Source organism: Pyrus communis, chromosome 8 (assembly GCF_041283825.1).
Source record: "Pyrus communis isolate YQ-2024b chromosome 8, ASM4128382v1, whole genome shotgun sequence".
NCBI lineage: Eukaryota > Viridiplantae > Streptophyta > Magnoliopsida > Rosales > Rosaceae > Pyrus > Pyrus communis.
In genome coordinates, this window is record NC_142572.1 from 23,001,844 (window position 1) to 23,017,107 (window position 15,264).

Consider the following 15,264-nt stretch of genomic DNA (forward strand, 5'->3'; position numbering starts at 1 on the left):
TCAACATCTACAGAAGTGTCAGTCTTGTTGTCAGTCATGGCTGAATTCACACCTTAATTCTCACTGTCCATTTCCAGACGGTGTAAAGATTAGGAATGGCAACGGTTCGGTTTGAGGACATAAATGTTATATCTATCCTCATAACCAAGAAAATTAACCATATCCATAACCGCAAATTAACCATCGGGGATTATCCATAACCATATCTACCAGGTAACGGATTTTCAATCAGTTATTGGTTATATCCATTTTCATCAAAAAAAAAAAATTTATATTTATCCAATTGACGCATTATAAATTTTAGTAGATACTAATTCCGTCATTAAATAGCAACATCCAATTACAAAAAACTAACAATATATTTGAAGTTGTTCATGATAACATGTACTAATTTTTTGACAGTGAGACTCTTGAAAAGAGATGAATCTGATAAACTTGTAATATTTGATAATTGATATATAAAATGATTCAATGAATTAATTTGGTTGAGTATAACAATAAGAGTATTGAATTGATGAGGTTGTTGGTATGCCCTATGCATGATGTTTGGTGCATGATAAAAATAATATAGGGTTTGATGCATGCATAATGAATTAGTAAAAGGAGTGTTTGGTAAATTGATTAAAATTATATTATATATCAAATATATATATATATATATATTCGGGTCGGATTCAGGGACGGATACGGATTGGGGACTCCTATAACCATATTCAAAACATAACTGAATAAAGTTCACGGCTTTTCCCCATATCCATACCATACCCGAATTTTCATATCCAAATCCAATACATTCGGACGGTTATCCACGGTTATCGAGTTTAACGGTTAGAATTGCCATCCCTAATAAAGATAGAGTTATAAATCAAATTGATGCAAAAATAAATTCACATATTGAATTTAATTTATAGGGGTATATTAGGTAATAAATTTAAGTTTAAAGAGATATTAATAATTTAGTTAAAAATTAAATAGGTGTAAAGAATAAGTTGAGTGTAAATATATATTACATGAGTTTAAATAAAATTTCTCATTATTCGGCCACAAGGATAGACACATACACTAGAGAATGTAAGCTAATGACAACAACTGGTTTGTCACGCTTCACACACAATAATGTTGTTTTGAGTGATCAACTTGGCTTGCTTTTTCATTTCATTATTATTTGATGTGGAGGGGCATCCACGCCAATTCTTGCTTGCCAAAAATGCCTACACAGCAAATGGTGACATTGCTCTAAGCTGAGAGAATATGTTCAAAGTTTTAGCAACCGACGGAAGCTCTTCGGTATTTGTATTGATTGAATCTTGTGGTAGCGTATCTCTAACAATCTTGGAGACAATTTACGATATCACCAGTTGTACATAATTACGCATATATTTTTTCCGCATCACCTGAATCACATACGTATTCATGTCGACTGAGTTTAACCCGGACTTGGGTTGCACACTGCAAATCTTCGTGCTCTTGTAGAAAGGCGAGAGGAGATATTTTTCTGTTGTGATAAGAGCAAAAGAAGATATTTTATTTGGTCGGAGAAAATATCGTCAGGAAACTTCCTGTTTACAAGGAAAGGATCTGTCGGATATTAGCTGTATTGGTAGCTACTTTTATTTCAGAACAATAAATGAGGGCTGCTTTTTGATGAAATTAGAGTTGTGGTCCTTAATCTCCTCGATATGGGCAATTGGGCATGGATGGAAAAAAAATTTCAATGTACCGAAAACACATAACAACGATACAATATATATTATTATATAAGAAAAACTAACAAAAATTTTAAAAAAAACTTTTCTTTTAATGAAAAATCCTTTTAAAGGTATAGTGAATAATACCAGAGAAAAGTATAAATGTGATTTTTCGTTAAAGATGAATAGTACCAGAAATGTTTTGTTAAACCTTCTTATTATACAAGTAGAAAAAATCTTATTTTTTCAAGTGTCTGCTCTAGTTGTATAATATCCTACGATGTATGTATTTATGTTTCGATGACATTGAAAATCTCCTGTTAATTGGACCGCCACCATATGGGGAGTTGGATAAAATTCCTGTTAATTGGACCACCATGATATGGGGATTTGGCAGTTAGCACTTGGTAGCATCCACCCCGAGTGAATCATTTAATGAGACTGCTTTAGACAACAGATACGTTAAAGCATGTCAAACCATGGCATAGCATTAGAGTATACGCCAGTTTTAGAGGAGAGAGGCTTACTTGATGTACTTTTCACGGTATTTCAAATTAATAATGCATTGTTTGTGTATTTATTTATTTTATATGACAATGCGTCATTAGTTTGAAAAGTTGTCATAATGCATGGAGTCGTTTAAACAATTCGTTCTTCAATTTTAGTTTTTAAGTGATTACGATGAAATCTTCCTTTTTGAACCTTTTGACATCATTAGTAAATTTAGTGTTGAATTAAAAAACGTGGCATATGTATTTAATGAATAATATGTTGATGGATATTTCGGATTTAGTTAATTTTTTGCCTAGATGAAACATTATTAATTCTGCAACACTTTTAACATCAAATTAGAGTCGATGAGCGGAAATGCATAAGGAAATAGGACAAAATTAATCAAGAATCAAGGTAGGGAAGCTTAATTAAAAGGATAATTTAAATTAATAAATCGATCGATTAATTTAATTCGACACTTAAAACCCGAAGTGTTTCGTCTTCTCCCGTCTCCGGCGTTGAATAATGGCTACCTTGACTGAGGTTGACACCATGGCAATAAGTCGAAGAATTGTAAAACCTAAACACGACCAGCCAATGATAGCCTTGTACTACCGACCACCGTATATGACTGACCTTCTTCAAGTGTTTCGGTCTAAGGTGGCTAATGGCTCTGATGGTGATTAATGGTTTTAATCATTTTAATTCAGTTTACGTTTTTTAGTCAAAATGATCTTGGATATTGACATAACTTATCACTTTGGTCTCTGATAATGAAAATCATTAAAAGTGGTCATTGAGTTTGTCCGCTGTAAATCTTTTGGTTATTTCGTTATAAATCTGTCAATATTCTCATTAAATTATCACTTGAACAACCACATTACTATCTTTTTAAGGGTATTTTTGCCAAAAGTGGTGCTATCCACACATGCATTTTTACCTCCCACACAACACTTATTAATTTTTGTTCTTTAATCTTTTTTAGTTCATTCGATCTGATAACCGAAAATTAAGATGGATGTGTGGACAACATCACCCTTTTGTCAAACTAATGTGTGGACAACATCACCCTTTTGTCAAACTAACCCTTTCACTTCATGAGAATATTGACAGATTTCTCATAGAATGACTACAATAATTTACGATGGATAAACTTAAGGACCATTCTCTCAATTTTCATTGTCAAAAATTAAATAGGAGTTATGTCAATCTTAATAACCATTTTAACTAAAAAAAACCATTGCGATTATGAGTAAAATGATCAACAAAAACTACTGAATCTGAGCTTGCAGTTGCTTTCTTGTAAGATATTTTCTGGGGAATAGTATCTAATTCTTCCAAAAATTATTGTGGTAGTTCAACAATTATATATATATATATATAGGTTTTGTATGGAAGATTTTTCAATGTGACTGGTACAAGGGATGATACGTCACGTGTTATTATATAAATAGTGGGCTATATGTGTTAAAAAATTAATAACTTAAAAAAGAAAAATTTTCCACTACTTAAATAAAAATACTAATGTACTTCTCGTGTTCTAATCACAATGAAAAATTTCTCGTTTTGTAGAACAGTCTAAGGGAAGTTAAAGCTAACCCTTTAATGCGTCTCTTTCTTGCAAATCGACGCCGTTGGCCCAATTGTTATAAATATAACAGACAGATCGTCAACCTGGAAGAGGTATTTTGGTGAGACAATGTTGACCTTAATTATCCTTATGAATTAACCCAGTACCGGTCCTACGCTCCAAGTTTATTTCCCAAGTGCGGGAACCATAAGAAACATGCGTTAATTAAATAAAAAGCTAGCCAGAAACGACTGTCTGCAGCGATTCTCCGATTGCCAACTGCCCAGGTTTCATATATTTGACTCTGCCCGATGAGGCTGCTACTTCTTCTCGTGGCAGTCGCTCTCTCTTGACAAACTTCAATTTCCATCAACATACGAGAGATTTTTTTCAACCTGCTCGAATATGGGTTGGATAACGTGTGTTGTCATACAATTGCAGAAAATTCTTTTCAAGTGTTTCTGTAATTGTATAATGTCATGTGATGTTCTGTTCCGCATTTCAGACATACTGAAAAAAATCTCTCACACGAATACGATACAATACGTTTACACAATACTATGTTTTACCAAAATCAAGGAAATCATCGTGTACGTTTGAAATGAAAATTTCAGAGGCTATATGTTACTAATCAATAATCATGAGATTCTATAAGTAAAAAAAACACTATAATATTTTGTTTTGTAGCCATCTTATGTTGCTAATCATGAGATTCTAGAAGGTAAAATGGGGATCTACCAAGATCTAATTATTATATAATCTTTTTATCTGTTTGGAGCGTGACTAATGAATAAATGCAAGAATTCTGCATTTGATTATCTTTCATATCACGTAACTCGCGTGATGTGCAACATGGATAAAAAGTGAAAATTTACTAGTTACATGAAGAATTTTGCGGTTGATTTGATGCAAATGAACATTTTGTGTCGATTTTTTAATACTGTATTGCCATTGTACTGGCCATATTGTACTCGTGTCAGTTTGTTACCTATCAAAATGTCTTCATCTTACTCGTCACGGATTATTTTGCATGTTGCATAAGTTTTATCGTTGTACGAGCCTGAGAAATTCTAGTACAAGAGTATGGTAGAACAACCTATGAAATTAATAGCAATAAAATTGACATATCAATAGAGTTCATCACACCTGCCTGTCACCTAAAATTCACTTTCCTTGATCCATATTATCTTGTGTACTAGTATTAAAATCTAAACCATAAGCTTTAGTTTTCTCGAACTCTTCCATTCTTTCCTCTCTTTTGCATTCAATAAATTTAAAAAAATAATCATCTCATAGTGGTCCAGTTGTTTGAGACAAATTACAAGCCCACATTTCATGCATCAAGTAATGTGTTTGATTCCTAGTGTTGGTAAATCACATGATGCTGGCTAAAAGAGACTGAAATACCTTTATGAGTATTCCCGATCCCCAAGAAGGTGGATTGTCGTAATGAAACCACCGGCTGATCTCCCTTCTAAACGAAAAAAAAAAATCAAAAGAAAATCAATGGATATAAATTAAAGAAGAAGTGGGAATGAAAAACCAGAAACGTAACAATCGCTTTATTAGAAGAAAAGGAAATAAAAGAAGTTAGAAAAATGTATGTCCCTTGAGAAAACGTAACAATCGCTTTTTTAGAAGAAAAGGAAATAAAAGAAGTTAGAAAAATGTATGTCCCTTGAGAAAAGTGTGCCAAAATAAACCATGCATCAAATCAGTTGGATTAGTTACCCTCTGTTTTACTTTTCATTGTATCACCAAAATAACGCAACGTAAAAAGTGAAAAAGTTTCCTAACGCAACGTGGAATGGAAGACGCAAAGGAAAAAGCTTTCACCTCTTCCTCTTCCTCTTCCCTTTTCTTCTATAAATTCTCTGCCCACCCAACTTTTCAGAAAATCCCACACACCCTTTCCTCTGTTCTCTCTCTCCAAATCCCAGCTTTGAATCCATGGCTCGATTACCATCATTGTTAATTTCTCTGTTAACCATCCTGGGGCTACAAACATCAGGTAATAATCTCTAACCCCAATTAAATTCCCAGCTTTGTTATAATTCTGGGTCCAATTTTGTTAATTTGTGTACTAATTTTGTCCTGTTTTATTAACGCGCAGGTGTTGTTTCAAGGACATTCACAATGGAGAACAAGTGCGACTACACAGTGTGGCCGGGCATTCTCACCAACGCCGGCGTCTCACCTCTTCCGACCACCGGCTTCGCCCTCGCAAAGGGCGAAACGAAAACTATCTCCGCCCCAGCCTCGTGGGGCGGCCGCTTCTGGGGCCGAACCCTCTGCTCCCACGACTCCGCCGGCAAATTCTCCTGCCTCACCGCCGACTGCGGCTCAGGAAAATTAGAATGCTCAGGCAACGGAGCCGCCCCGCCCGCCACTCTCGCTGAATTCACACTCGACGGCTCCGGCGGGCTTGATTTCTTCGACGTCAGCCTCGTGGACGGGTACAACCTCCCAATGCTGGTGGTCCCCAATGGCGGCACTGGGACCAACTGTACGAACACCGGCTGCGTTACCGACCTCAACACCATCTGCCCTTCCGATCTCAAGGTCACCAGTGCCGACGGAGGTGAAGCAGTCGCGTGCAAGAGCGCGTGCGAGGCGTTCGCTCAGCCGCAGTACTGTTGCAGCGGCGCCTACGGTTCACCCGACACTTGCAAGCCCTCTCAATACTCTCAGATTTTCAAGAGCGCGTGCCCAAAAGCATACAGTTACGCTTACGACGACAAGACCAGCACCTTCACATGCGCCGGTGGCGACTACACCATCATCTTCTGCCCATCGCCTAGCACCAGGTAAATTTACGGAATTATCCTTTACGTTCTGCTTCCCTCCTTTTTCGACCGTTATAAGGGTAGTTTCGTCCTCCCGATTAGCTTCGTATGAAGCCGTTAGGGGTGAAAATTTTTCACTCATTTACTTCCTGGTGCTAGGTTTTTTCCGTTACGTCGGTTTAACTCAACGGAATATCCGAAAGGTCAGTAGTCATTATCAGTGATGGGGGCTAACAAACGGACGGCTCTCCCGCCGACATTATCAATTACACATTATCATGCATTTTAACTGATTAGCTAAATATATTATCATCGCTGCATGCATGTTTCATGGAAGTCTTTCTCTTGATTTTTTCAAGCATGATAGTGTGGCAATTCAATTGTAAAAGTCAAAACCAATCTTAAAATTTGTTTGTCGATAAATGCTACGGGCATTCTTTCAAGATGGTATATGAACTCTACCACCTTACATTTTAACGTCAAATTCAATATCAATATTATAACATATTGTATTAAAAAAAAATATAAGGTAGTAAAGAATCTACGAAGAGTTTCCTTAGCATTAGTACAGAATACTAATTTATGAATTTGTGTCTGCCACCAAATAGATTAAACAAATGAAGGTCGAAACGGTCTTTTCAAATAAAGTGGTGGAGTGGTGCACTTATAAAATTCCAGGCTCGTCCATTTAGAAGGAAAAGGTATCCGAAAGATCATGTGATCGTGATCGTTCATTGTACATTGTAAAGTTAGAAATCATTTTAAATTTTAAATTTAAAATTAAATATAAAGAGTATCTAACAAAAAATGATCACACGATATATAATAAACGGTCACGATCACGGAATCCCTTGGATCCTCAGAAAAAGGATCCTCCCATTTAGAATTCCACATGCGGTCTCCGATGCCGGAGCAAAACGCAGATCCGATTCCCCTTCTTAATTAATTAAAACTCAACACACACTCCAAAACTCGTCACATTATTTTTGCAATGGTCCACAATTTACATTTTTCCTGGTATTTATTTTTGTAACGGTAATTGTACTGACTGTGAATATTGTGCAATTTTACAGCCAGAAAGCGTCACAGGACAACACACAGCCGCAGCCGACAACCACACCGCCGTCGACAACCACCTCAACCTCGCCGCAAGAGATAAACAACACAATGGAGTACGAAGGCGGCTCATACGATTCATTTTCGGCCGCGTCCATTCACACGTTCGAACCACGTGTAATGAGTACGGTCGGCGTCATCACTGTGCTATGGCAGCTCTTGTTCTAACTGAGTCGCTGTTGGTTGGGCCCATGTGATTCAATAACATGGCCCCAATTTAGGATGGTGGACCCTTCAACATATTTCTTTTCGAAAGAGGATCCTCTTCTGAGTTCAGGATGGGGATCCTCCTGATGATCTATTTATCTGGATCGTTCAAATTTAATCCAACGGTTCTAAATAGGGGATCCTCGGAAAATTATAATAATTGTAACCGTTGGATTGAATTTGAAAGGTCTAGATGGACCGATCAAGAGGATCCCCATCTTGAGCTCAGGAGAGGATCCTCTTCCTTCCTTTTCTGGCCATGTGAATTTTGGTAGGTGGTTCTGGCCGTGGTTACGTGGCATAGAGTCATGTGATGGGAAAAGCCCACCTACGAGAGATTTTTCAATATGATCGGAACACAAGATAGTACACCACATGTCGCTATACAAATAGTAAAATATGTATGTTAAAAAGTTAATAACTTAAAAAATAAAAAGTTTCACCACTTATATAAAAACACGTGGTGTACCATCCATATTCCGATTACAATAAAAAATTTCTCCCCACCCACCCGTCAGCTTCTAAAATCCAATTGGCAGAGGTTAGATTAGATTATTGGATTATTAGGTAATTAGATTATTAATTAGGGATTATATATGGAAAATTATTGTGGCTCATTTGAAATTTTTTTTATTGTTTTTCGTCATCCAATTCTTTATATTAAATGGAGGGTCGAAATTCATTTTTGTTTGTTGTGGGGAATGTAGTGATACACATCATATGTAAAATATACAATATATAATTTATATATTGTAAACTGCATAATTTGGTTCTAAGATAATGAAGTTTTTGTTTTTGCTAAGCTTGTATTATTTCCATTTGATGTCACTTTGTCACTCAGCATTTTGTATATACTTTTGTATCACTTAAATTTGACATTATATGAAGCAACGATGGGATGAGGATAATGTAAATAATAAAGCTTTTTGAATTTTGATTATTCAAATATGTGGATGGTTAATGCATGAGATGACCTTAATCATTCACTTTCTTCGTGTTTAATATTAAAGTTTGAGAAGTGATTTTCGCAGTCTCTCTCTATCAATCACCATACTTTACATTTTCACGGACATGTATTCATAATTATAGTTTGGAGACTCTGAGTACACATGATGGCTAAACTAATTATGTTAGAGTTTGCAATGACCCTATCATCGGTAATAAACCCTAACTAACTTATGTTGACATTATAACACATTTGCGTCATCCATGGTTATTCTTTCTTTTAATTATTTGATGTTATCATAATCCTTAGAAACAAAGGTTTGGTGATTGCGTTAATGATTGCGTCCCAATATACCTGTGGACTTACTTTCTCATCATAATCAAAATGTATCACAAAATCAATTAAGAAGAACTTGTTTCAATGCTAAATTGAGATTGTCAAACGTAAATTTAGTTGTCTAACTAATGCATCGATGCATCTATGCATCGCACATACAAGTAAATTATAGAATTCTCGACAATGTCTTATAACAAACATAAATTGACCTCGTACAACAGATGTCGTATATGTGTTAAAGATTTTTTGGAATAAAATTTGTGGATTGAATTGTAACAAGTGTCTATTTATACAAATTCACTTTTTGTAAAGTGTGGCTCATTTGATCGCTGTAAGTGTCAAGTGTGTAACCAAACAATAATAAGGTTAAGATTATACATGTGGTGGGTGGTGACTGTTTGAGGTTTCGAAGTGGCCAATGGAGGTCGGTGTTAAGAATCAAGTAGCGCACGTCCTTCATTTGGTGGTGCTGCTGCGGCTGCTGCATGCGCATGGAGCTTCCGTCATACGCACGATGGTTCATTGGCTGGCTTGGCCTGCCTTATCTACGCTACCACCACACCACACCACACAATAATACTTCTAACTCTTCATTTTATGGATCTTATTTTATTAAATTTTTAATCATATAAATTATGTATATATAACTCATGAGAGATGTGGAGCGCCGTATATTCCATTCCACTCTGGTGTGCGTGTGCGCCCCTTTAGTTATTTTCTGGCTCGGGTCAAGAATTTTTGGCATGTGTCCAAATTGGCTTATGTATATAACATATATGTTCATGAACGACCAGTTTCATAACAGGTATATTTGGAGCGGGATATGATAGTGAATTTATCGTTTTGTGATCACGTAATGATTGTGTAAAATTTAGTATTTTTATATTTTTTAGCTCAAAAATAGAATTAAGAACGTCATATAATCAATACATGATACGAAACAATCAATATAAAGACGTAACGAAACAATCAATATAAAGACGTAGGTCACTATATATATATATATCGCTTAATGAACAGTGAAGCTTTATGTCCAATCAAGCTCTACTACTTCTTGTTGGGGCTGCGTCAGCCCATCGAATCCACTACTACTGATTTAGTCAAAATGCAGCCGCGAAACTTTGTTTAGAAGTTGGCAAACACTTCAAGATGCTTGCTTGTTAAAATTATTCCTTTGTTTTCAAGTTGGCAAACCCTTAAAGTTGCTTGCCTGTCAAAATTATTCTTAATAATTTCTTTGTATTATTGTTTATTTAATGAAATTTGAAGAAGGATGATTACCGCTAATTGAAATCCGAGTCATGATGAATGAGATGTTGGACCAAAGTGCAGTGCAGCCACACTTTTGTCTTGTCAACTTGACTTGCACAAAACTAAACTTCTACTTAACTACTACCTCCTGCGGTAGTTTTCTACCTTTATGTTTACATAAATTACTCGACTATATATGCATATATATGAACAAACTAAAAGCTTTCATATATATATATATATATATATATATATATATATATAGGGATTCGTTGGGACATCATTTTCGCCAATAAAAACAAATAGAGCCTGAAATTCGAAGAATATGATATATACATACATACATACATAATATATATATATATATGTTGCCGCCTGAATATGTGTATATACATATATAATTAACAGACAAAAAATAACTATATTAAAGGGCACTCTGGATAGTGATCTGAATGTGAAACTTGCCTCCATTTTTGACCTATAATCCTTTGTTGGAAAGGAAATTACTTTTTTTTTCTTTTTTTTGGTGTGTGAGTTAATTATCAAACCAGAATAAGTGAATCTCCACTGTAAACAAACTTTTTGTCAAACTTAATACCTCAGACAAATTTTTAATAAAATATATAAAATTGCTAGTTGCAGATTCTTTTGTTTGGATCATGTAAGCAATGCTAGTTGCATATTCTAAACGCTGAACTGCGTTATCCATAAGTTATTGGACTTTACAAAGTTTTCAACCAACAAAAACTCTTTACTTTCAATCTTTTTCCTTTTTAGTTTTTCTTGTTTGTTAAACCGATAAGTCCATCCAAATGAGCTTTTATAGAAAGTCTGCAGAGCTAAGCCCATCTGGCCGAATGAAGCAAAATTATATGCAAAGTGTATGTGTGTTGGGCCAAACACACAACTCAGACAAACTGCATTTTACTCAAATCAGCTTCCGATCCTAACCCCATTCTTTTGAAACTCCTAATTGGTATTTATATGTATATTTAAAGAAAACTAATAAAAATAGCTTGAAAACTTTGAGTTTTAATGATAAGGACAAAATAAAGGGTAAAATGAATAGTACTAAGCTTAACTTTTTAGTGTAAAAATATGGGTGTTCATTAAAGTGAACAGTATCGTGGACTTTTCGTTAAAACTCCTTATATTTAAGGAAAGAGAAAAAAAAGGATGTTCCTAGCACTACGGTATAATGGTATATGGTGTTTTTAAGTTCCACTTTTATGAATAATGAGTTCAATACCTAACGAGCAGCTTATTTTACTATTGATATAAAGGTTAAATTGCATGGCACCTGCATTCCATGACATCACTTTGTCAGCTGCCCTTTATTACAACTTACAAGTCGATCTTTCCTTTCAATGTAATTGTTGAGTAAATTAGATAATCAAAATTAAACTCATTAAGTCTCGAATTTTAGTGTTCGTAAGTATACGAATTGGATGATTGTATAGCATATAAGTACCGATATCGTCCGATGTAGATTGAATTGATTCTCAAAGTCTTATTAATTAAATTGAAACAAATTGTAGTTGAGAAGCCTTAACAAAAAAAAAGAAAAAAAAAAGATAGATACAATTTGAATTAAACTAAAATAAAATACAACTTCAAAAATAAAATGCATAAAATAATAAGATTAAAATATAAGAAAAGAAAACCTAAGGCATCCGAATTCACTGTAACCAATCCTACTTAATTCTCTTAATATGTTATGTTCAAGTAGTTCCATAATGTTGTTGATCGATTTTCCCTAAATTATTCGATGGCCATGACATTTGGTTACATCAAAAGTATCCTTACATGTTAACCCTCTATGGCATATAGATGGATTTAAACAAGTAAGAACCCATTAAGCTCTATGGAAATTCTTGGAAAATCACATAAACCCTAATTGTATGGCATCTACAAATAGGTGTTTACTGTATCAATTGCAAGAAGCTAAACCCAAGTTAAGTATGGCATCTACTCTAACTTGCATCAAATCAACCTAATTTAAACCTAAATGGTGATCAAGCATCTAAATAAAAATCAAGCGCTTTACGAATAGCAAAAGATACTCAATAAAGAAGAAAAACATGATAATATAACAATGCCACAAGGCAATTAAGTATTCATGATTAGGCTACATCATAGCCCTAGTAAAGAAAAACTCCAAAGTAGCTCTTCCTCTTGGCCTTCCTTGCCGCAACCCCCTATGTAGAATAAATGATTTTTGGTTTTGTTTTTGTGGCTGACTTTTCACAAGGAGATGGATCTCCTTATTATAAAACCCACGCCAAGGGTATTAAAGGCTAATTGAAATCCAATTAAAACGCCACTAAAATCTTATCACTAATAGACTTGAAGTCCTTATTAAAGAAAATGAAAAATAAACGGAAATAATAAAAACTAGAAATTAAGTTCTCTCCTAAATTCCATTGAATATCACTTCCATCTCTATTTGATTCCAAAACTGCTCGGTTTCATCTCCTTGTTGTAATGCACATGTCTTCGCGCAACTAGTTAGCCTCTTGTTCTACTGCAATTACTGTAGACACCTGAAATCTCTATTTTTCACTTCTTTTTCACGTAACTCCCGTATTAAATGCTTATAAATTAAAACAATATAAATTAGTGCATTTAACCCCTTCATATATACAAACTCCAAAGGAAATATATGAGAAAAATATGCACCCATCAGTAATACTTTTACTTTAGATTAATAAAATCACTTTTATAGTTAGGGAGGGTCCATATACATCAGCCATTTGTGCACAATTAAAGTAAAAAGAAGAGAGAAAAAGTAATTTACCAAAAAAGATACCCTATCTGCTAGATTTATATCCTCTACAACAGTACACAATGTCTGATCAACAATCTAAAAGTCAGAAACAAGGGGGAAAGAAATTAGAGAAACATATTTTCGTATCGCGGTTTCGATCAACAGATATCGATCTGATCTCCTTTCATTGGACCACCGTTGCAAATGTGTGCAAGTTGCTTAAAAGTAGAAACTAAACAGTCATCGCCTAGCTAACAGCCTAACAGTTAGTTCCTGTTGCAGTGCTTCCATGGTCATCCCAAAATTAAAGGGGTCTAACTAAGATAAGGGAAGAACTTTCTGATGCGGTCAATTTTTGCACATGCTGCAATTCCACATGGGACGTTCCAGGGAGCGCGGGCACCTTTTGAACATGCAGCGTCGACATTCCACTCGCATCAGTTGCATGTCATCATCATACGTATTATGCAGAGTTCCCTCCACCGCCAACTTGATAACCTAGCTAAGCTATCGTACCTTCTGCACTTTTGCATGCATGATGGTCAAAAGTCTCAAAACCACCAATTTTTATTCATTCATTTCTTTTAAAAAGCAGAAAATTTGGTGTGCTAGGGTTTTGGATTACCCATATACGCAACATGTTTTAAGCGACTATATAACTCTACTTATTGAGTGATTAATCGTTTGTAATGCTAACATCCCGGCTCTAAGTGCGATTTACATATTTAACGTACATTATGTTTTGACATGTGGAGAGAGATTGAACAATTTCATTGTCATTGTGGTGCTCTCAACCACTAATACAAGATCGTGGGAAGAGAGAGTCTTACACATGAGTTTGTATTAAATGCTAAACCCGCCTGCTAAATTCAACAAGAAAAGTACTCTTTTGAGCTGCAATGCTACATATCTCTACAAACCAAAGCTCCTACGTCAATCCATGTAGGCAAACGCAGTATATAGCTAGCAAGTCATCGCACCAAAAGCACCACATGCATGCATGCAATGTACTTTGCTTTGTTGACGTTCCAGATACCCAATTTAATTACCAGTCTTCTAAGTTTTCGTGTAATTCATGGATAACTTAAAAAATAAAGTCAAAATTTCTTATGAATTATGTCTGTGAGGCCGCTGAATTCTCAAAGGCACTGAGTTGAAGCAAAAAATTATTCAAAGGAAAATAAAACTATCAGAAAAATACATTTGTCAGAAGTGGGATTTGAACCCACGCCCTCTCTCGAAGACCAGAACTTGAGTCTGGCGCCTTAGACCACTCGGCCATCCTGACTTGTGGCTGTTAAATTTCTTAGATTCTGTTAATTAATGAAAACGTGTGTATTTGGCAATCATTAACAAATACGCGGCTCCATGTGTAAAGTTTAAAGCAGGAGACCCACAGCGGGAAGTGCATTCCACGCCACCATGGTCCATGCATGGTCTTACGTGGAGCCTTATCAGCAATGTCGGTCACTCCGAAGCTTTTGCTTTACCAGGTTGATCGATGATCGACATCCATAAACTTAATTTGGACAAGCAATTATATTTCTTTATTTTTTATTACATACTGTATTATTTACATTAAAGGTAGAAGAGTGGATTGAGCCTCAATGGCGGAGCCTCAGTGAGCAACCGATCAACTTGTTTGGGTTCTGGTATGGTATTATCATCATCATTCTCTTTCTTAAACTTAAATCTCAATCATCTTTGATTTTCTTTCTCTCTCCCTTCATTGATACTCGGACCAAAGTCCTTACCAAAGCTCACAAGCAACAGATAGCCTAAACTCCACATGAGCTACCAACCTCAAATCAAACTCAATGAAAGAAATTAAAGTAAAAACGCCGGATTAGGGGGGCCTGAACCGAGCCTTCGAAAAACTTTGAAAATCATAAGTACAACACTAAACTTTTATGTGTGGAAAAAGTGTCAGGAGGGGCCTAAGGGCTGGTTTGATATTGCTGTGCTTTGAAAAAAAACTGCTTTTATTATGCTGTGAGAATAAGCAGCTGTGAAATAAAGCAGCAGAGTGTTTGGTAAGCTCTTTTGTAAAAGTGCTTTTGAAAAAAACAAAGCAGTATTATAGTGTTTGGTAAACTTTTATGTAA

General features: G+C 35.3%; 1 protein-coding gene and 1 non-coding gene across 4 annotated transcripts; one reads left to right on the forward strand and one right to left on the reverse strand.

Annotated features, from left to right (window-relative positions):
• Positions 1-5,605: 5,605 nt before the first annotated feature.
• On the forward strand, positions 5,606-8,661 carry LOC137718455 (thaumatin-like protein 1b). Of its 3 annotated transcripts, none has more exons than XM_088698933.1 (4): positions 5,606-5,761; positions 5,864-6,557; positions 6,696-6,739; positions 7,610-8,661. In XM_088698933.1, exons 1-4 carry the CDS (start codon positions 5,701-5,703, stop codon positions 7,693-7,695), a joined length of 885 nt encoding a protein of 294 aa, XP_088555059.1. In that variant the 5' UTR covers positions 5,606-5,700; the 3' UTR covers positions 7,696-8,661. The 3 variants fall into 3 exon arrangements, with proteins under 3 accessions (XP_088555059.1, XP_088555060.1, XP_068314110.1); XM_088698934.1 differs by lacking the exon at positions 7,610-8,661 and adding an exon at positions 7,145-7,603; XM_068458009.2 differs by lacking the exon at positions 6,696-6,739.
• A 5,702-nt stretch (positions 8,662-14,363) lies between these two features.
• On the reverse strand, positions 14,364-14,447 carry TRNAL-CAA (transfer RNA leucine (anticodon CAA)). Its single transcript has one exon. It is a non-coding gene; the product is annotated as a tRNA-Leu (tRNA).
• Positions 14,448-15,264: the final 817 nt, after the last annotated feature.

What these genes read in the sequence shown, in the direction of transcription:
- LOC137718455 (XM_068458009.2), top strand. Translation starts at nt 5,701, where the DNA reads ATGGCTCGATTACCATCATTGTTAATTTCTCTGTTAACCATCCTGGGG. An exon ending in CCTGGGGCTACAAACATCAG is followed by an intron (nt 5,762 to 5,863) that starts GTAATAATCTCT and finishes ATTAACGCGCAG; the next exon opens with GTGTTGTTTCAAGGACATTC. An exon ending in TGCCCATCGCCTAGCACCAG is followed by an intron (nt 6,558 to 7,609) that starts GTAAATTTACGG and finishes GCAATTTTACAG; the next exon opens with CCAGAAAGCGTCACAGGACA.